The following is a 22,037-nucleotide window of genomic DNA, read 5'->3' as shown; positions in this document are numbered from 1 at the left end:
ATTCCCAGGAAGCGGCACCCAGAAATGGCTGAGTGAATGACTGTGAGCTCCCAGATCGGATTTAGGGGTGTCATTATGAAAGATTGGCAACAGCTGTTCGAATGAATCAATGCCTCTGAATCTGAGAGAGAAGCTACCGAATGGTTGGGTTGTGAATGGAAGGGCTTCTCCTGCCTTGTTCCTGTGAGGTTCTCTCGGATTCCCCGGGAGCCTGTGCGCTCCATGGCTGCACCCCCAGCACCTGGCACAGAGCCTGGCTTATAGAAGGAAGGTCAGAGGGATGGGAGGAACGAATGCTCGTGAACGACGCCTGTCTAATTTCAGCGATGATCGGTCTCGGTGACTCAACCCTCAGGAACATGGTTTTCTCTGCATGAAATCGCAGGAAATGGGAATTTCAGACCTTGCAGATCAATTCAGGGAGATCGAGCCTGTGGACCTGGCGGGTTCAGCAACCGCAGAGGCACACCCACCACTACCCCCACTGCTGCCCCGCATCCTCCGTGTCCTGGTCCACTGCAGCCTCCTGACCTCCCAGATCAGCCTGGCTCCCCGTCTGTCCCCCCCCATGCCGACCTCCACGGTTATTTGTAGATAAAACCAGACGCAGCTCATACCTGGTGTCCCTGCTTTCTCCAGGGAGCTCTTGTTTACCTGGCTCTGGCCATCGTGCTAATATATTTAAAAAGAGCGAGCGAGGCCACCCCAGGAATAAACAGCATCTGTCCTCTGTGTGAGTGGGCTTCTGAAATGTTTTGGAAGAGACTACCATCTCTTAAATTAAGCATAACATATGTGGTGCATTTAAAGCAAGATTTTAAAGCGAACATTTCAGTCGGTTTCCTTGTATTTTACAACAGGTTAAAGGAAAACCTGAGAATCATGGGTTTCTAGGTTTGGGAAGAGTTCAAAATATTATTTAGCCGTCCACTATGGTGGTTTAAAAACTCTTTTTTTTTCCCCCCTTTGTTCATTGATTGATTGATTGATTCATTGATTCGTTCATGCAACCATATTTATAGACCAGGCATCTGCCTGGCATTTTAAATGGAAACTTGAGAGGGAGCCCAATATAGAAAGGAGATTACAGATAACAGAGACACCGTTCTGGTTAAGAGGGGTGCGGACCAAGAACCTTTCTCTTGTTTTCCCTTTTTCCTTCCCTGCAATCTGGCTACTGAGATGGGTTCAGAGATCCCAAAGTGGGGGCAACATTTGTGAGCCGTCAGCCCTGATTCAGCAACAGTTCTCTTGGTGGTTCTTCCCAGGAAAAGCTGTATAGAGAAGCATTCGTTCATTCCACCTTTGGGCAGATGAGCCGGTGTGACAGCCTGGGGTTAATGTGGTCACAGCAGGTGTCTGACGGTGGCCTGTCCCAGGCAGTGCAGCAGGTGAAACTGGTGGGGCCTCTCGGTGGGGTCAGCAGGTTGAGCTCCCAGCTGAGCTCTTCGCAGCTCCTTGGTTCTGTCATTCAGTAGCAATTGACCTATGGCCACACCAGAACTTGCCAGAGCCACCTTGACTGCTTAGTGTCATGAAACTCAGGACTCTGGCACTTATTTAGACCCAGACTGCTTAGTGTCATGAAACTCAGGACTCCGGCACTTATTTAGAATCTTAGAAGGGTGGGGAGCAGGGCCAGGAGAATAGTTCTTCATTCATTTATTTATTCACTCAATAATTATGTGTTCAGTGCTATTATCTGCCAGGCCACTGTGCTAGCTCTTGGGGATTCAGGGTGACTCCTGGGGGCTTCCCATTGATGTGAAATGAAGGATCATGAACTATTAAATGTAGCTGTGTAGCTATGAGGAGTCTGGCCGAGTGTCTGTGGGTCTCTCTGGACATGTAAGAGGGAGATTTTACTAGGTTGGAGGGGAGCAGCTGTGTCTGGACTGCAATCTTAGGGGATGGCCTGCGTCTGTGTGTAGTGACACGGGTGTCTCAGAGAACAGGCACAGCACGTGCAAAGGCCCTGAGGAGGCGTGTGAGGACCTCCAAGAGATGCAATGTCCAAGTACTGCTGAGCAGGAGAATCAGGGGAAATAGCTCCCAAATTAGCCAGCTCTTTGAGTCTTCAGGAGTTACCTCCTCTAAACCGAGGGAGTCTTCCGGGACCACCACTCCCAATTTTAGGCAGTTAATCCTCCTTTTTCTGTGCTCCCATGTCCCCCTTTATAAACTATGATGTTTATTGCCCAGTGTTGTAATCGCTTGTGTGTGTGTGTATGTGTGTGTGTGTTTCTCACACAAGACTCTGAGTTCCCTGAATGCAGGGGATATTTCTTATTCATCCTTGTGAACGTGGTAGGTGCTCAATAAACATGTATCAGAGGAACAGGGGAGATTTTTATTGAGCACCTACGGTTTGTACTCAGCACCCTTGATGCCCACGTGTATAGATAAGGCGACAATACTGAAAAGCTGCTAGGAGCATGAGTTTTGCAAGCTGGCAGAGATGCCAGCAGCTGCCGTTGGAGCTCGAAAGCCTTTGCGCCGTCTGTGCACATGTTGCCAGAACCCCGGAACTGAGGCTCTCGCCCTGTGTCTCCCCAGACTGCTCGAACTACTCAGCCTGCTGGGACGATCCTTCCCCCACCCGCCGGCTTCTGCATGGGAGTGTGCGGACAGCCCACTGGAGATGAGACACGATACCGCTGGCTTTCTTTGGCAGTCACACGTCCCCAGCCAGGACCTGCTAGCTCGGGTAAGTGGGGCTGGAGTGTCCGGGGGTGGGCAGGGCTCCTGTGGGTTCTGCCTAGGGAATTTTCTTCTGTCCTTTGAATCCTGTTCTTGTCCTCTGTCTCACGTCCGGGCTTATGTCTGTGTCCCCAGAGGTCACGGGAGCTGGCTCTAACGATGAGCAGTCCTGATTTGGGGCAGGACCCTGTGCACCTTAGAACTCCACCCCGAGTCACTGCAGACGGGTTCCTCCCAGTCTCCGATATTCCCATTCTCCATTTCTGTGCCTCTCTTCTGCCTCTAACCCCGTCTAGACAGTGTTTCCCCGCTTTGGGAGAAGGAATCTTTTTAGCACCATCGAGTGTGTAAGGAAGAGAAAATATCAAAATCTGTCTGCCTTTCTTTCCTGCAGCCTGCTGAGTGAGTCAGAGCCGGGGGCAGCAGTGTAGCACCCCAGGAAGGAAGTGGGAGGCTTGCGTTGGACTAAAATGCCTTCTACTTTCAGCCCATCTAGACGGGGGCAGGCTGGGGACAATTTTGTAGGGAAAGAGAGCACTGGAGTGAAGGTGGGGTTAGGGTGGGGGATGAATCAAGAACAGCAACTTGTCTGGCACTTTTTAAGACCAGAAAGGAAGAGGACATAATTGTTAAAAAGGCAGAGTTGAATGGGTCCAGGACTTGAGGTCACGTTTCAGCTGTGTGATGGTTGGCAAGTCGGGCCACCTCTCTGAGCCCTTTCCCTTCATCTTTATAAGGGAGATAAGGATAATCCCTGCTTCTCGGGGTCATTGGAGGATGGATGAGAGAGGAGGGCTCCTGCCTTGAGAGAGCAGAGCTCATGACTGGATGAACAAGGGGTTTGTGCCTGAGCTGCTGCAAAACTGGGGCTGATGATCACACACCCACCTCTTAGGGTTCTAAAGAGGATGTGATTTGTAAAACAGAGGAAGCACTTGGCTTCCCTGAGGCCTCACTCATGGTAAACTCTCGTCCTTAGCTGTTACTCTTCTTGCTGAGACTGTGAAGGCAGCCAGCATAAAATAGGCGTTCAACCGAAAAGAACCCAAAGGCAAACCGATCACGACAGCAGGTGGAGTGGAAAATGAGGATGGCTTTTTTTTAAGGCTTCTGGAAGGACTGGGGAGGGGAGAGATAAGGGACTGTCTGGACGGTTAGAGTTCCAAGGCCAGTGACCAACTTTGTGACCGTTGGGTAGTTGTGTGAGGTGGGGCTCGTCACCTACCCTCTCTGTGCTTGGTTGTGACCAGGATCAGCCTGACGTGGGCAGGCTCTGAAATGGGAGAATACTGCGGGGTGACAGGACTCTCACCAGGGTTTATGCTGGGAGCCGTGTGGTGTGAATTTGGAGTCTGACCTGGTTCGAATCCCAGCTTTGCCTCTTTACTCTCTGAGTGACCTCAGGTCGGTTACTTGCCTCTCTGAGCTGGTTTCCCATACCTGTACAGCAGAGATCAATCCCTTTTCACCCTGAAAGCTGGCCTTGAGATTAGCTGAGTCAGGGAAGTCCAAGAGAATGTTGGCGCCTTTTCTGTATCCTTTGAGCCGGAATGAACTTCAGAGTCGGGCCATTTAGTCCACTGCCCTTTGCCCACAGCTGAGAGGTGAAGGCACTGGCCCAGGCTGGCCCAGTGGTCAGTGGAGAGCTGTCGTCCAGACCCGGGACTCTGGTCTCTTGATCCCCGTCCCCCAATCCCTCTGCTTCAACCCAGACGCTGACTGAATCTTAAATTTCCTATTTTTTTTAGCGGTTGCCTCTCCGTTTCTGATGTTCGTCTTCCCCATGGCTCCACAGCCGTAGCCATGGTGACGCGTGTGGAGGTCGGCTCCGTAAATTCTCTGGCAGGAGTGCCAGGCCTGGGCGAGCTCTCCAAGGAGGAGGCTCTGACTCGGACCTACTTCCGCCAGGCTGGCAAGGCCCCCGGGGCGCCCTCAGCGCGGCTCTTGGAAGGAAAAAGCCCCCTCAGGAGCCCGGTCCGCTTGCTCCCTCTGCCGAGACTCGCCCCCAAGCCCTTCTCCAAGGAGAAGGCCGCGGACGTGACCTCCTCGTGGCCCAGCCTGGGCAGGCCGTCTCCCACCGGGGGGCTCTCCCGGGACGTGGCGGCAGCGGGGCTGGGCGAGAAGATGCCCGGCTTGGTGGGGCGGGAGGCGGGGAGCGGGGTCGGCCCGAGCAGCTCGTCTCTGGTCTCCAAGGCGGCGCTCCTGCGGCCTAGCCCCAGCACCGTGATCCTCTTTGAAACCAACCAAAGCCGGCTACCCTGGGGAAGGGGGTCGGCCGGGGGGCTCCGGAGGCCGACGCAGGCGTGTCCCAGGGGCCCCCTGCTGCCTCCCGGACTGAGGTGGCTACCAAGCCCGCCTTGCCGGCCCGAAAGCTGCGGGGACTCTTCCCCGACCGGCCTCCCGGTCTCAGGACACCGGCCGGCGGCCACCCAAGAGGAGACAGGCCCAAGGAGCCTCTGTCAAAGGCCAGCAGCGTGGAGGACGCGGGTAGCCCCGCTCTGGAGCCCAGGCCTCGCCTGAAGAGAGGCCCGTGTCGGCCATTTTCATCGAGTCCATTCAGCCTCAGAAGCCAGCAGGCCCTGGCGGGGCAGCCATGGCGGGGAAGGCGCCCCCACCCCTCCTGAGAAGACGTGGGTGAGGAGGCCTAGGCCTCTGTCCATGGACCTCACGGCCAGGTTCGAGAGTAGAGAGGCCTTGGCGAGGAAGGTGGCGGACGAGGCCATAGCAGGACCCACGCCAGTGGCGGGGGCCCGAGAGGCCTGACCTGGACCCCAAAGTGGGTGGGGAGTGTCTGGTCAAAGCAGAGGCTCCCCGTCACGACCCGATTCCGACTTCCTGCAGGTGGCCAGGAAGATCCAGGACGGAAGGAGAAGCTGCTCTGCAAGCAGGCGGAGATGGGCAACCTCAGAACCATGGGGGCTCGGCCAGGGTCACCCCCATCAATGACCAGAATCTCGGGGAAGAGAAAGCCAAGCTGGATGGGGAGCCAGAGAAGGCACCCAGGGCCCCCAGTCCCCTTCGCCCAGGCCTGGAAAAGGCCAAGAAGTCGCTGAGGTCAAGAGCAGAGCGGCTGATGGGGAAACCCAGGCAGGGGGAGAGCGGACCCTGAGGGGCGGCGTGAAGAAGCACGTCAGCCTCTTTGGCTGAGGAGAGTGCCTCGGCCTTGTCACTGGGGTCTTCACTCCCCATCAGCCCCCCCTGAGTCCCCACCGGCTGCACCGGAGCAGGGGAAAGCCGGTGTGAGCGTCCAGGAGCGGATCAAAGGCTGGGCCACCGAGAGCTCGGAAGCAAAGCCAGAGATCAGGAAGAAGGTGGTCCAGGCAACGGCCGCTGTCAGCGGATTTGACAAACTGTAAGTGGGAATATCCCGCTGGCTTCCCCCAGCCTCCAAGGTCCTCAACCCCTTACCAGAGACCCCTCGGGAAAGGAAACAGCAGGGCGCCAGGCTCCGTGCTGCGCGCCTTACGCCCCTCTCGGTTTACCCACAGCCCCCAGAGGAAGTGGCATTGGCTCCATTTCTCAGATGAGGGGCTGAGGTGTGGAGAGGCAGGGCAGCTCCCCTGTGTGTGCTGGCAGCAGGGCTGGGAGCTCCATTTCCTCGTACACTTTTCAGGGGGAAATATTGTGCCCATTTCACAGATGTGGACAGGAAAGGTGAAATACCATGAGGAAGTCGGGAGCCTGGTGCAATTCCAGCTCAGCCTGTCTCCATAGCTAAGCTTTCCTTTCCTAAAGTCCGAGGACACCTAATATATGGCCTAAACCTCTGTGGATGGCCCAAAAAACAAAATCAGATGGGTCACGATAACTTGGGCGGGTAGCTTCGCCCCTTGAGCCTCGGTTTCTTCATCTCCAAAACAGAAATGATGCTAAGACCTGCCTTTAAGGATTAAGGCAAAGACTCAGAGAGATAATGCTGAGAGTCACTCAGCCCAAGGGAGCCCTCAACACGTAGCTCCAAATGATATGATTAATCCTAATGGTTAATGATGATTTTCTAAGCTTGGCCTGGCCTCTGATACCTCTTGCTCCTTTGTTTTTCCACAAGTGGCTTCTCGGCTAGGACAGGGAGATGCCACCGGGTGTTTCTGCCAGCTTGTTAATGACATGCATGCCGCTGACATACTTTGTCAGGGATGGAGCTCCCAGGGGGAGCTCTGGCCAGACTGCCCTTCAGGCCCTGGGAACCCCGGGCAGACAGCTCGGCCAGAGTTAGGCCGGTGGCTCTCAGCATTTAGAATAACCTGGAAAAAAAATTACCGATGCCTGGCCCCCACCCCACCTCCTAGAGAATCTGATTCAGCTGGTCTGGGGAGGGGCCCATGTCTTGGTGGCTTTTAAAAGTTTCCCAAGTGATTTTCATGTGCAGTCAGGCTTGTGAACCCCTGAATTCAGAAAACAGAGAAAGGGGGGAATTCCCTGGCTGTCCAGTGGTGAGGACTTGGCGCTTTCACTGCCATGGCCGGGTTCAATCCCCGGTCTGGGAACTAAGATCCCGCAAGCTGCACAGCATGGCAAAATAATAATAATAAAATTTTAAAAAACCCCAGAAAACAGAGAAAGGGGCACCCATGTCGGGGACCTCACACACCTCCCCTCTCTGCGTCCCCGCAGTGTCTCAGGTTGTTCCCATCTGACAGGAGGGGAAACCAGGGCTCTGGGCTTAGAAACAACTCATGCACAGCCTCACGCTCCCAGAGGCAGACCTTGGACTGCTGCGTGTGGGTCAAGTTTAAGCGGTTTGATTTCTTTCACCTCCCTCTTCTCTGCAGCCCCCAGCCCTGAGCTAATCTTTCAGCGTCCGCTCCAGAGAACTCTTCAGAGATGGAAAAAGTGTAGCTCCAGAACTCCGCTTTCTCCCTCTTCCCCTTTACGGTGGGGAAACGGGCCCAGAGAGGGATAACGACTGGGCCCAGGCAGAGGCAGGCCCGCGCCCCGACACATCCCTGACTGCCCACTGCCCCCAGTCCCCGTGGTCGGTCTGCGGTGGGGCTGCTATTGTGGGGTTACAGCCATTAATATCCCTCTGGGGCATCTTCACTCTTCTCTAAACGCCCTCTTGTAGCTATTAGGGCCTTGGGTAGCCTCTTATCCGCCCTACAAAAGATGACGGGGAGGTGTTAATTATCCCCGTTTTATAGGTGAGGTCACAAGCCTGGCCCGAGCTCCCTCAGTGGGGAGGCAGGAGAGCTGGGACTAGCACCCAGGTCTCTTCCCCCAAGCCTGGGGCTCCTGCTGCCCCGATGATGCTGTGTTTAAGGTAGGCTGTCCCCACCGGGCCAGAGAGGTTTGGCAACTGCAAAGGACATGTCCCTTCTCGGAGGAAACTGGGCAGTGTTGCTTTGATGGTCTCAGTGCTGATTTCACCCCTGGGTTCCTGAGCTAGTTACGGGGTGTGGGCTGGAGGGAGCCACTGCTGCCGGCCCCTGTACAAGTAACTTGGATCTCTGTGCCAGGTTTTCAAGTGCAGCTTCAAGCAACGAAGTCACATGTGAGAAGTGTTCTGAGCTGAGCAGTGAGCCTCCTAAAGAACCAAGAGAAAAGGTAAGGAGCCACTTGGCGCATCCTTTTTTCCCAGCAGGTAGTTATACTTATTGGAAAAAGGGCTTTTATGATCTCCAGGACCCAGGAAAGAATCAGAAACCTCTCATGAACCGTTAAGACATTTTATTCCCTTAATGTTGGGACTTTGAAGTCCCTTCCGGTATGATGGGCTGTGTGATTCCCCGTTGCAAATATAATCGTCAGGCATTTCTTTTTGTCTGTGCAAATGGGAGGAGGGACATGGCTTTCCTGTATAAGAATGTCTGCTTTATTAAGAAATTAATAAAGATGTAAAAATGTTGATAGAAACCCCCCTCAATTTTCCCCCATTGTGGTCCCTGCTTCTTTCTCCACCCTGATGTGTCACCTAGGAGAAGAAGAAGGAGGAGAATTACCATCAATTAAATTGCTTAAAAAAATTTTTCATTTAGTCTGTTTTCTTAAATATTTATTTATTTATTTATGTTGCCTGTGCTGGGTCTTAGCTGTGGCACACGGGATCTTCGTTGCGGCATGCAGACTCTTAGTTGCAGCATGCATGCGGGATCTAGTTCCCCGAGCAGGGATCGAACCTGGGTCCCCTGCATTGGGAGCATGGAGTCTTACCCAGTGGACCACCAGGGAAGTCCCCATTTAGTCTGTTTAATAAAAAAAAAAGCTCATAAAATAACTGCTAGGTATAACGGGTTTGTGGTTGATGCTTTCTGCAGTTTCAATTTTTCTTAAAAAGCTTTATTGAGGTATAATTGACATACAGTAAACTGGACATGTTTAAAGCGTATAAGCAGGTGAGCTTTGACATCTTTGTACACCTGTTGAAACTTTCATCACAATAAAGACAATGGACATTTCCAGCACATGCAAGTTTCTTCTTTGTAATCCCCCAAAGCAACCGCTGATCTGCTTTCAGTTACTACAGATTCATTTGCATCTTCTAGATTTTTATATAAATGGAACCAGTGCTCTTTTTTTGGTCTGGCTTCTTTCACTCAGAATCATCATTTTGAGCTTCATCATGTCGTCATGTGTATCAATAGCCCATCCTTTTTTATCGCCGAGTAGTACTCCGTTGTACAGGTAGCCCACAGTTGGCTTATCCATTCACCCCTTGATGGGCATTTGGGTTGTTTCCAGTTTGGGACCATTGCAAATAAAGCTTCTGTGAACATCTGTGGGCAAGGCTCTGTAGGGACATCTATTTTCTTTACTCTTGGATAAATACCTAGGCGTGGAATGGCTGGATCACATAGTTTTACTTTTTAAGAAAATGATGCAGAGTTTTAAACACCAGAGCTTGGTTCCAAGCCCATTTGAACCCCTCCCATCATAAACCCCTAACAAAGGTGAGCTGGCTCTGAATGACAGTGCCCACCACTCCTGGGGTGGGCAGTTTGCCCTGTTTTTATCCTTGGATCTTGTGAGTCATTTCTTTAAAAATGGTAGAGAGGGACTTCCCTGGCAGTCCAGTGGTTGAGACTCCACACTTCCACTGCGGGGCACATGGGTTCGATCCCTGGTCAGGGAACTAAGATCTCGTGTGCCATGTGGCATGGCAAAAAAAAAAAAAGGTAGAAGGAGGCTCTAATTTAGGTGAAGCCCCCATATTCACATTAAAATATTATAGTGACAATAGCAGTAAGAACAAAAAGGGCTACATGAAGCCAGTGGGGCAAAATGTTGATTGTCATTGAATCCAGGGGATGGGCTGTGGCGAACTGATTATTTTATTCATTTATTTATTATTTTTTCACTTTAATGACATTTATTGTTTTTATTCAAGTGAATTTTTTATTTTAATCTGTCATTTCATATGTTTGAAAATTTTCAAAAAAGTGAAGAGTTAATAAAGAAACGCTTGCTTTAAATATCATGAGATTTCATCTCTATAAATGGACTTTTCTTTTGGTGATTTTTTTTTATTGGGTAAAATACACATAACATAAAATATACCTTTTAAACTAATTTTTAAGAACAAAAAATATATTTTTTCAATTAAAAAAACTATGTGTGTGTACACACACACACACAAGTGCAAGGAGAAAGTTCTGGACAGTTCTTCCAGGATCCACTGCCCACTGATAACACTTGTTATCCAGGAAGGGGCCTGGGATTTGAATATTTGAATGAGGGAACTGAAGGACTTGAGCTTTGTCTATATTGTTTAGATTCCTGTACAACGAAAATGAATTCGTATATTACTTCTGCAAAATTTATGAAATGAAACATAAAAATTTAAAATCAATATATTTTTAAAAGTCCTTAACGGCATTCCATCATCTAGAGTAGAGATTAGCAAGCTATGGCTGTGTCTGCACTATAGCTGTTTTGTAATAAACAATTCAGTGGCATTACGTATATTCTCAAGGTTGCACAACTGTCATCACTGTCCCGTTCCAGGATTTTTCATCCCCCCCAAAATGGAAACCCCTTACCCAGTCACTCCTCATCCCCCACCTCCAGCCCCTGGCAACCATGAATCTACTTTCTGTCTCTATAGACTTGCCTATTCTGCATATTCCATATAAGTGGAATCATATATGTGGCCTTTTGTGTCTGACTTCTTTCACTTTGCATTATGTTTTCAAGGTTCATCCACGTTATAGCGTGTATCAATACTGCATTCTTTTTTATGGATGAATAATATTCCATTGCATGGATATACCACTTTCTGTTTATCCATTCATCCACTGATGGACATTTGAGTTTCCAGCTTTTGGCGATTGTGAATAATGCTGCTGCGGACATTGGTGTACAAGTTTTTGTCTGAACACCTGTTTTCAGTTCTTTTGGGTATATACTCAGGAATGGAATTGGTGGGTCGTATGGTTAAATCTTTGTGTAACTTCTTGAAGTAGACTTTTTTCTAACAGAAGAGAAAAGTTTTAAATATGACTAAGCAATAATACATGCATATTATAAAAACCCAACAGAACTAAAATGTGTAGGATTAAAAGATGACGTTCTCATCCTCATTTCTTCTTCCTACCCTCACTCCTTCACTCACAGTTTTTTTTAATTAATTTATTTATTTTATTTATTTATCTTTGGCTGCGTTGGCTCTTTGTTGCTGTATGCAGGCTTTCTCTAGTTGTGGCGAGCGGGGGCTACTCTTCGTTGCGGTGCACTGGCCTCTCATTGTGGTGGCTTCTCTTGTTGCGGAGCACGGGCTCCAGGCACGCGGGCTTCAGTAGTTGTGGTACGTAGGTTCAGTAGTTGTGGCTCGTGGGCTCAGTAGTTGTGGTGCACGGGCTTTGTTGCTCCACGGCATGTGGGATCTTCCCTGACCAGGGTTTGAACCCGTGTCCCCTGCATTGGCAGGTGGATTCTTCACCACTGCACCACCAGGGAAGCCCTTCACTCCCAGTTTGATTGATATCTTTTCTCCATTGTTTATGTACACACGTACATGTTTATACACATGTACACATGTAGTTTTTTAAAATGATATTTTATTATAAATATATAGTTCCTCATCCTGCTTTTCTTCCACCAGCACGGCATTTTGTGTGTTCTTAGATGTTAGGACATTGGGACCCACACCCCCTTCTGTGGATCCAAGTGCCTGTGTGGTATTCAGTTATTTGAATATTTCAGAATTTATTTAGCCAGTGCCCTTCAGATGGGCATTTAGGTTGTTTCTGTGTTCTTTTGTTTCACAAACAGTGCTGTATGAACTTTCTCGTTCACATAGACTAGTGCACGTGGGCAAAGCAAGAATCCTGGGAGGAAATCGTCCAGATAAAAGGAAATGAGTGTCTTAAAATCATGACAGATATACTGAGTTGCCCAAGAATCATGCCCATTTGTCTTCTCACCAAGTGTCTGAGAGTGGCTGTGTCTGAGAGTGGCCGTTTCACCACATCCTCACTCACACTGGCTATGCTCAGTCTGTAAGATTTTATGGTGTCTCACTGCTGTGATTTTAAAAGCAGCTATTTCAGGGCTTCCCTGGTGGCACAGTGGTCAAGAATCCGCCTGACAATGCAGGGGACACGGGTTCGAGCCCTGGTCAGGGAAGATCCCACATGCCGCGGAGCAACAAGCCCGTGCGCCACAACTACTGGGCCTGCGCTCTAGAGCCTGCGAGCCACAACTACTGAACCCATGTGCCACAACTACTGAAGCCCGCGCACCTAGAGCCCTAGCTCCGCAACAAGAGAAGCCACCGAAATGAGAAGCCTGCTCGCTGCAACTAGAGAAAGCCCGTGCGCAGCGACAAAGACCCAAGGCAGGCAAAAATAAATAAATAAATAAATAAATAAAAGCAGCGATTTCAATCACTTCATCTCTTTCTTTCCATTTCAAACTGCCCCCCCCCCCACCCAGGTTTTGTTTTGGCTGCACTGCACGGCTTGTGGGATGTTAGTTCCCCGACCAGGGATCGAACCCCAGGCCCTGGCAATGGAAGCCCGGAGTCCTAACCACTGAACCACCAGGGAATTCCCTCCATTTCAAACCCTTTAACTTAAATTGGATTTTTTTTTTTCCCACAGCAAAAGGAAGGGCATGGTGTGGATGGAGCATCTGTCCCAAGAAGCCCCTGGAAGCCTGCGACGACCCGGGAGAAATCCAGGCAGACAGAGCGGAAAGACAGTTCTGACCAAGCCCCTGGCAGCGGTTGGAGCGAAAGTGTGGTGGGGCCTCTGAGCCCTTCTGCCAGCACCCCGGATGATGACGGAAGCTTCCAGACCGTGTGGGCCACGGTGTTCGAACATCACGTGGAGAAGCACACCGTGGCTGACCCGTCAGGACACTGTCCCACAGCCATGACCCCCAGGGACACGGCCGATGTCTTGGAGCTCAGATCCATGTTCCTTGGGTCGAGAAGCTCTTTCCCGCAAACCACATACCTGAAGAAAGAGTGGTTGGAAAATCCCGACCCAAAGAAATCTGGGCGGACCGCCTTCTCCAACGGTGAGCCCAAACAGCATCATACGTCTTCCCTCCTGGGAAGATATCCTGTGGGCGAAAAGTGCAGTAATAACCCCTGCCTCAAGCTCTTGGAAAGCCCTCCCGCATCCGAGAGGGTCGAGCCCAGGTATGACATCATGCACGCGGTCGGGGAGCGTGCGCACAGTGAGGCCATCCCCACGGCGCCCGAGGAGAAGGCTGTGACGCTCCGGAGCAGCCAGTCTTGGCTCTCGCTGTCCCAGGAGGTCACCCCTGCCGTGACCCCTGCTGACCCCGAGCGCAGGCTGGAAGGCCAGGTGGGGTCCGTCCAAAGGGCCAGTTTGATCTGGGAAGCTCGAGGGACGCGTGAGGTCAGTGGGCCAAAGCCTGAGTTCCACCGAGAGCTAAAGGACACGTCTGGAGGCAATTGCCTGTCACCCAGATGGACAGGTGGGGTGGCCATGAGCTGGCAGAAAGCCGCCGTGGGGGTCAGTGAAGAGAGAGGCACGGAACCAAGCCCCGAGGCCACCTCTGCGAGGACCATCCAGGCTGCCATCCAGGAGACCCAGCACCAGGGGATCGAAGGGGCCGGAATAAAGCCAGGGGAAAGGGGTCCCCCCCAGGGGGGCCCTCTGGAGCCTCCTTCCAGGGCTAAGGGCGAGGCCTCTGACTTCCGAGCCCGGCCACAGGCAGACGTGCTGCTGCAGAAGGGGCCCCTCGCCGTGGCTGGCGGCCAGGGTGGAGCGAGGCCGGCCCAGGTGCCGGAGCCCGAAGCCAGGATGTGGAAGGTGAGCCCCAGCGACCAGAGGATGGAGAGGTGGAGGCGGCGGACGTTACCCCACGACGTGAAGTTCGATGAATTCAGCTTGCTGGCCCCAGAGCACTCTTCCAAGGCAGAGCAGAGACGGACGGGTTATTTGACCTGCACCGCAGGTGCCTTAGGAAAACCCCAACTAGCCCACGGTTGGGAGGAGCCCCAGCAGGGCAACCCGGGCGTGTCACAGGTTCTTTCAGCGGCAAAGCAAGGGTCATCTGTGGAACCCAAGGCGACCTTTTTTGCAGTGACGTATCAGATTCCCGACACTCAAAAAGCAAAGAGCATTGTTAAGCCTGGGCCCGAAAACTTGATGGAACATTCTAGAAAAATAGCCCCACCTCCATCGCCTCATCTTTTAACATCTACGTTGGTTTCTCTGAACCGTGAAGAGCTGCTGGAGACCATGGGCAGTAAAAACCAGGCTCCAGGCAGAGAGCATGACAGCGCAAACTTTCCAAAGACTCCGAGGCCGGCGTCTCTTGGGGACAGGATTCTGGGTCCTCCCAGCGAGAGAATCTCCGATGCCGACGCTTTATGGGTTCGTCGGGGACCGGAAGACAGCATTGGTTTTCACAGCGACTGGAAGGACGGTGGGAACAAGACGTCCCCGCCTGGTGCTCCCCAAACACCTCCGGCTCTCAAAAGTCACCCGAAAGCCACCCATCTCCTGGTCAGAAGGAAGACGGAGGTGGTCAGCGAGACGTTCCCAGGTAAAATCAAGGACGGCTACAGGTCCAGCATCCTCGACATTGACGCCCTGATGGCCGAGTACCAGAGACAGCCGGCCGCAGGCCCCAGGGAGGCTCAGGAGCTGATGGGGGGTCCGCCCGCAGAGCCCAGGACCTCAAACCCTGAGAGGCCCGGCCAGCAAGGCGAGGTGGATCGGAGACGGAGGAGCCTGAAGGAGGGCCCTGAAATTGAGGGTCCCCGGAAACAAGCCAGTTTTGCCGAAGCAAACCCCAGTTCTACCCCCGGCTCGGGCAAGCAACTGGCAGAGACCCCGGGGGCAGCCACGAACACCAAGGTCAGCCCTCCTCTGTGGGCTCTGCCGCACTCAGCTCCTCCTGAGAAATATCCAGGGGCCTCTTCTGGCCCTGCAGGTCCCAGGAAAAAAGGCTCGGGGGTCACTGAGGATGAAAAATTGGCCTTTATCAGTAAACATCACAGTGCAAAGTGCCAGCATCCCCTGGCTGAGTCAAAGCCCACCACCTCCTGGGAGGATCTGGGCAGTGGGGCCACCATGCCACCCAGGTCGTCCCCCACTGACCAGAAGAAAGGGCCCCCAAGGAAATCCCTCGGGAGGGGAGAGGAGGACAATGTGACCCAATGGGGCAACCACCCATGGGACTGTGGAAGGTCACTGCTGGATGTCAAGAGGGCCCATTCGGAGAAAGGCCCCCCTCTCAAAATCCGAGAGGGCCTGTCCGTCATGCAGGAAGCCAGAGAGAGGAGGCAAGAGCAGCCCAAAGGGAGGCCCAGCCTCCCCAGGGAGAGTTCAGAGGCCAAAGACATCAAGACAGGGCTCTGTCGGCAGGAGTCGGGGAATCGAGACAGTCAAAAGGTGAGTACAAACCATGTTGCAGTTTTGTCAAACGTTGTTAAACATGCAGGCCAGGGGTCTCAAACTCAGAACCCACGTGGGTAGGCCAGGTGAGTATGGAAATGAGTGGAGTCAGGCTGGGTGTGAGATGCTAGGGAGTGGTGGGGCTTGTGGCAAATGGAGAGCCCATGCCTTATCGGAAGGGGGCAACCGCTGTGCAGCCCCGGCTGGTTCTTGACAAGTGAGGAAGGTGGTGTTGAGATGACAGATCTGATTTATCAAGAGAACTGGAAAGATCCAGATTTTTGTCCGTAATCCCCTCCCCCCATTATGAAATGAGGACAGAGTACTAAAAAAGTGCTGCTTAGGTCCAAAACAAAACTTGTCTGCTGGCACTATACAGCCCGGGGGCTACCAGTTTTAAAACCTCTGGCCTAGAATGATCACGATAGGTGTCATTATTGAGCACCTGCTGTATTCCAGTGTGCTTGCATCACGTTCATCATTGTATCCCCAGAGTCCAGCATCCTGCTTGATGTTTCGTGAACGTTCAAGAAGTGTTTGTTGAACGAGTGAGCTCACATGAGCCTCAGGACAATCCACACGAGAGGGATTGTCGTGGTTTGTGTTCCTATAGAAGCAGCCCCCTGCAAGTTGTTTTAGGAGGTGATCCCCAGAGGAGCTGGTGTGGGGAGGAGAAGTGAGTCAGGGAAGGGAGGCAGGTGATGAAGGTGTGGGCACCTGAGGCTCGTTCTCACTGGAGACCCCTGGGGAGCAGCACAGGTCACCTCTGGGTGGTCCTGTCCAAGGGGCAGGGGACCTGGAGTATTTTTTTCCTAGTTCCCCTCTGTCCTTGCCTGAGGCTGTGTCTGGAGTTTTTACCATTCAGACTCCTCTAACCTGGCTGGGGCCATGCTCAGTGGTGGAGAGGAAAATCCTCACGCAGCATTGGCGTGTACTTGAGTGGTGGGCAGGACACCCACAACGTCTGCTGCAGGTATGATCACCTTGTTCAGATGGAAAAAACTGAGGCTCAGAGAGGTTCAGTAACTTATCCCAAGTCACAAAGCACCAAGTGGCGTAGCCAGTGTTTGCACCCAGGTCTAGCCCGATACCCGAGCTTTCAGTGGAATGAGAGATCATGAAGGTGGGGAAGAAATCTGAGGCATGGAGTCAGCCCTCGGAAACTTTCGATCTCTGTGCGGAGGTGGGACATGGTGATTGATGGCCAGGAAAGGATGTGGTGCAGAGTGAGGCGCTGGAGAAGAGGCCCAGGGAGACGTCCCGGAGGAGGCCCTGGCCTGAGCCCACCCTTGAGGGGTGGATATGAATTTGGATGGGCTGATTAAGGGAGGTGAGGGCATTCTTGGTAGGAGCACAGCATGGGCAAAGGTTCAGAGGTGGGAAAAAAAAACGGCATGCCCTGGGGCCAGTGTGGAAACTGACTACGGGCCCCTCCCTGTCACCCCCCATCCAACCTAGAAAGGGATGTTGTGGAAATTAAGCGATAGGAGAATTCACCTAAGGTTCAGGGCGCATAAGTGGTGGAAGCAGACTTTGAACCCACGTCTCTTCCAATGACCATATTCAGGCTTGCGTTGGAATCTCCGCTCTGCCGCTCACCGGCTCAGCTGTGTGCAGAGCAGGCACTTGGCCTCCCCGAGCCTCCGTTTCCCCCTCTCCGGAGTTAGGAGTTAACGGGGATTCCTTCCTTGAGGCGCTGCGACCAGGCGGAGAGGAGATAAAGCGCCCAGCATGGGCCGGGCAGGCAGCGGGCTCCGCAGATGCGCCTCCGGGAAGGGTTTCGCCTCCCCCGCCCCCCCCCCCAGCTCCAGGCTGTTGTTGTGGGGAAGCGAGAGGGGGAAGAGGCCGTGGAAATGTGACACTGCATCTGTGTGCCAGCGCCTGGCTGAGGGGCCCGCCGGCAGCAGGAGACTCGGGGCCTCGTGGAGGGGCCACCCCAGCCCAGCCTTGGACGCCCGCCCGGGGTGCCGGGGCCCCAGGAGCGCTCATTGTCAGGGGATCTGTTTTCTCACAAAGGGGACTGGGAAGCCTTGGAACAGCTCCCGTTTCTCTTCTCTCCTGCCCAAAGATCTTTGGTTCTTGACCTTTAAAAAATAAATAAGAGCAAAACAGAAGTAAAAAATGTTGGTTGTTGAAAATTCAGACCTTACAAGAGTGTATAACGTGTATAGAAAAATGTCCCCCCCGGACCCCCTTTCCTTTCCTGTCCCCCAAGATGCAGCCACTGTTACGGTTTTTTGATCTCCTTGGAGACTTGCCCACACTCCAGAGTGGCTTACCCATCGTATATGTATTGATTTATAATTGTTTGTATTTTCTTATTGCAAAAGTAGTGAATGCTTGGGCACAATTTAAAATATTATTGAAACATATGGTTTAGGATGGAAAGCTCCCCCAAATGAGGACCCTCTGGTGCACTGGGACCCTCCCCTCCAGGCCTGTTGGTGGTTCTCGGCCATGGGCAGCTTTGCTCCCAGGGCGTATTTGGCAAAGTTTGAGACATTTTTTGTTGTCGTAACCAGGGAAGAGTTTGCTCCTGGCATCTACTGGGTGGAGACCGGGGGTGCTCCACAACATCCTACAGCACTGCCCCCAATACAGAGAATCACGGATCCCCAAATGTATGTAGATCTGAGGCTGGGGCACCCTGGCCCAGACACAGATAGGTAAATGCATACTGTTCTCTGGAAACATGGCAGCATTCTTCAGAAAATCTCACAACTTGCTTTGTTTTTTCTGTCGTGTATTTAAAATGTTTTAAAATTTTTTTGTAAAATTTTTAAAGATTACTTTCCATTTACAGTTATTACAAAATATTGGCTGTATTCCCCGTGTTATACAATACATCCTTGAGCCTATTTAAACCCAATAGTTTGTACCTCCCCCCTGCCTCACGCTTACGTTGCCCCTTCCCCCAATGCCCCACTGGTAACCATTAGTTTGTTCTCTATATCTGTGAGTCTCCTTCTTTTTTATTATATTCACTAGTTTGTTGTATTTTTTAGATTCCACATATAAGTGATACCATACAGTATGTGTCTTTCTCTCTCTGACGTATTTCACTTAGCATAATGCCCTCCAAATCCATCCATGCTGCTGCAAATGGCAAAATTTCGTTCTTTTTAATGGCCGAGTAATATTCCAGTGTGTGTGTGGTACACACACACACATATACACACACACGCACACCACATCTTCTTTACCCATTCATCTGTTGATGGACATTTACATTCCATACCTTGGCAATTATAAATAATGCTGCTGTGATCATTGGGGTGCATGGATCTTTCTGAGTTAATGTTTTTGTTTTTTTCAGATATATACCCATATAACTTGCTTTTAAAACTTTAACAGTAGAAAAAAAAGTGCATATATAATCACCTTATTATTTTTAATGGTTGCAAAGTATTTCATTATGTGACTGAGCCCAAGCTTTTCTTATCCAGACTTCTGTGGATGGACATTTGGGTTGATTTGAGTTCTAGGGCTTCATTGAGCATCTTGAGGTGCATCTCTGCTTCCTTGGGTGAAGATTTCTTGATCGACAGCCAATTCTGCTCATGTGCCCCAAATGGGGTGTGATTGCAATTAAAGTTATTCCTCCCTCCCTCCCTCCTCTCTTCCCTTCGTTCTCACTCTTTCTTTCTTTTTCACTTAACATTTATCAGAACTTTGTCCCAGGCCCAATTATAGTATTTCATTTCATCAAATGATTTATTTTCGTTTCAAGAGAGAATATTTTCACATGGCTCCAAAAATACTTATAAAGTAAAAATTCCCCCAGACCTCTCATTCTCCATCCTCCCGTTCCTCCTCATCCCGTAATCATATTCTTTTCTGCCCAAATTCTTTTAGAGTTTCTTTCCGAAAATACAAGCAAATGTGAATACGTAAGTCTTGTTTTTCCTTCCCTTTTCTGTAAAAGAGAGCGTTCTCTAAGAGTGGTTGAAACTTTGGTTGCCTATGGGTAAGTCCTAAAAGACAGCAGTGCAGGGGCTTCCCCCCAGACCAATTTGGCTGAAGTCTCTGGGGTGGGGCCTGCCTTTGTCAGTTTTAGAAGCTCCCCTGGGGATTCTTGGGTGGAGGGTCAATGCTGAACGCATAGATCTGCTACCTGCCGTTTTTTTGGTGTTTTTTTTTGTATAAAGCCTCTTTGAGAACTTTTGCATTCAGCCCGCAGACAGCGAGCGTCCTCATTGTTTTTAACTGCTGCATAGTAGAGGTGGATGATATTTCCCACCTTTTACTATTTACAAACCACGTACGTGCAGGTGTATCTGTGGGTTCAGAATGGCGATTGCCCTTCCACGGGGGAAGGGGGCTGTGGCTTTGCAGGACTGCCAGCGCGCCATGCAGTGGAGCTGTACCAGTTCACATCCTCCCCAGTGATGACAGGGCCCCGTCTTCCCTCAGCCTTGCCAGCCGGCTGGGTTATCAAACTTTTGGAGCTCATGCTCCCAATGAGTGCCTTCCATCCTGTCACTTGTGCGTGAGGCCATTTGTATTTCCTTCCTATAACCTGCTGGCTGAAGTTCCGCCACTTTTCTTTTGGAAAAAGAATTCTTCATTAGGAAGATGAACACTTTGTACTTTCATGATTTGACTTCTTCCTGGAAACAGCCCTGGACTGCAAATGGGGCAGACCTGGCATTGGGCAGACCTAGCTTTGTGACTTACCAGCTGTGTGGCTCTGGGCACCTTGCCAGACCTCTCTGAGCCTCAGTTTCCTCACCTGTAGAATGGGAATCCTGCTTGCCTCATGGACTTGCTGGAGATTTATCACAAAGTAACATATAGTCAAGTGCCTGGCCCAGGGCCTAATGTGGAGAAGGTTTGTGGAAGTCAGAGGGATGCACTTGGGGTCAACCTTCATCTCTTCACACATTGCATAAGTGTACGAATCTGGTGTCAGGCCCTGTTCTGGGCACCAGGGTTGCTGGGAGGGCCCAGTCCACTGTATCAGGCTGTGCCGTCCAATACGGCAGCCACTAGCCACGTGTGGTTCTTTCAATTTAAATTAGTTAAAATTAAGTAAGATCCAAAATTCAGTTTCTTCGTCACACTGGACACATCCAAATGCTCAAAAGCCACAAGTGGCCCACGGCCATGGTATTGCTCAGCCCAGATGGAGAACCTCGCCATAATCACAGAGTGTTCTAGTAGACAGCGCTGGTCCAGATGGGCAAGCAGAGTGAATGAGTGGGATCATTCAGAGAGTGGTAAGTCCTGGGGAGATGGAGTAACCTCCCTGTCACCCCCTTTCTCTAAGGGGCTGTCTCATGGGAAGGGACTTGACAGATGCCATGTGAGTGATGGGAGCACCCCAGGCAGGCCGGGATCTGCGGGGAAGAGGCAGAAGCAGTGAGTGAAGATGCCCCAGCATGGGGATGAGCTGGTCCTGGGCATGCTGGAGGGACCCCAGTGGGCCCTGGGATGCTGGCCAGAGCTGAGCTGGAGAGGTGAGGAGGGGCCAGAGCGTAAGGGAGCTAGCAAAGGGTTCTGAGCTGCTGCCACCATCTGTGTCTCAGAGAGACCCCTGGCTGCCCTCTGGGTGAGGGTGGAAGCAGGGAGGCCCGTAAGGAGGCTGCCGTGGTCCTCAGACAGGTGACAGGGCTTGCACCAGGGTGGTGGCAGTGGAGGGGTTAGCAGCATTTTTTGAGGAGGTGGTAACAGCTTTATTGAGATATAAATTCATGGCCCATGCAATTCACTCATTTAAAGTGTACAGTTAATTCAGTGGCTTTTAGTATATTCACAGAGTTCTGCAACCGTCATCACATTCAATTTTAAAATATCTTCTTCATCCCCCAGAAAGCCCTGTACCCACTGACCAGTCACTTCCTGTTCTCCTAATACCCTCCAGGCCCAGGCAACCATTCATCTACTTTCTGTCTCTATAGATTTGCCTATTCTGGACATTTCATATAAATGAAATCACACGAAGGGGTCCTTTGTGACTGACCTCTTTCACTTAGCATAATGTTTTCAAGGTCCGTCCGTATCGTAGCATATATTAGTAGTTCATTCCTTTTTATAGCCGAATAATATTCTGCAGTATAGATGCACCCCGTTTTATTTATCCATTCATTGGTGATGGGCATTTGGGTTGTTTCCACTCTTTAGCTATTATGGAGGAAGGTGCTTTGAACATTCATGCACAAGTTTTTGTATGCTTTCATTTCTTTGGCTATATACCTGGGAGTGGCATTGCTGGGTTATATGGTAATAACTCCAGGTTTCACTTTCGAGGGGCTGTCAGACTGTTTTCCAAAGCAGCTGCACCATTCTGCATTCCCACCAGCAGTGTATGAGGGTTCTAATTTTTCTGCATCCTAGCCAACATTTGCTATCATCTGTCATTCTGATTCTAGCCATCCCAGTGAGTGTGAAGTGATATCTCATGGTGGTTTTTTTAAAATTGAGATATAATTGACATGTAATGTTATATCAATTTCTGATATAACATGATGATTCAGTATTTGTATATATTGCAAAATGATCATTGTGGTTTTGATTTGCATT

General features: G+C 51.0%; 1 protein-coding gene across 1 annotated transcript in view; it reads left to right on the top strand.

Moving 5' to 3' along the window:
• Positions 1-22,037, top strand: part of KIAA1671 (KIAA1671 ortholog) — a 186,907-nt gene that overhangs the window by 50,019 nt on the left and 114,851 nt on the right. The window contains 12 exon segments of the mRNA XM_036874227.1: positions 2,557-2,707; positions 4,449-4,948; positions 4,951-5,070; positions 5,073-5,151; positions 5,153-5,220; positions 5,223-5,312; positions 5,315-5,435; positions 5,437-5,704; positions 5,707-5,871; positions 5,874-6,052; positions 8,157-8,244; positions 12,738-15,512. Coding sequence (XP_036730122.1) covers positions 4,504-4,948; positions 4,951-5,070; positions 5,073-5,151; positions 5,153-5,220; positions 5,223-5,312; positions 5,315-5,435; positions 5,437-5,704; positions 5,707-5,871; positions 5,874-6,052; positions 8,157-8,244; positions 12,738-15,512 — 4,398 coding nt within the window. The 5' untranslated portion in view covers positions 2,557-2,707; positions 4,449-4,503.

This window comes from Balaenoptera musculus, chromosome 14 (genome assembly GCF_009873245.2).
Source record: "Balaenoptera musculus isolate JJ_BM4_2016_0621 chromosome 14, mBalMus1.pri.v3, whole genome shotgun sequence".
Classification (NCBI taxonomy): domain Eukaryota; kingdom Metazoa; phylum Chordata; class Mammalia; order Artiodactyla; family Balaenopteridae; genus Balaenoptera; species Balaenoptera musculus.
Note: the sequence above shows the minus strand (reverse complement) of the source record. Positions and strands in the feature narration are given on the sequence as shown.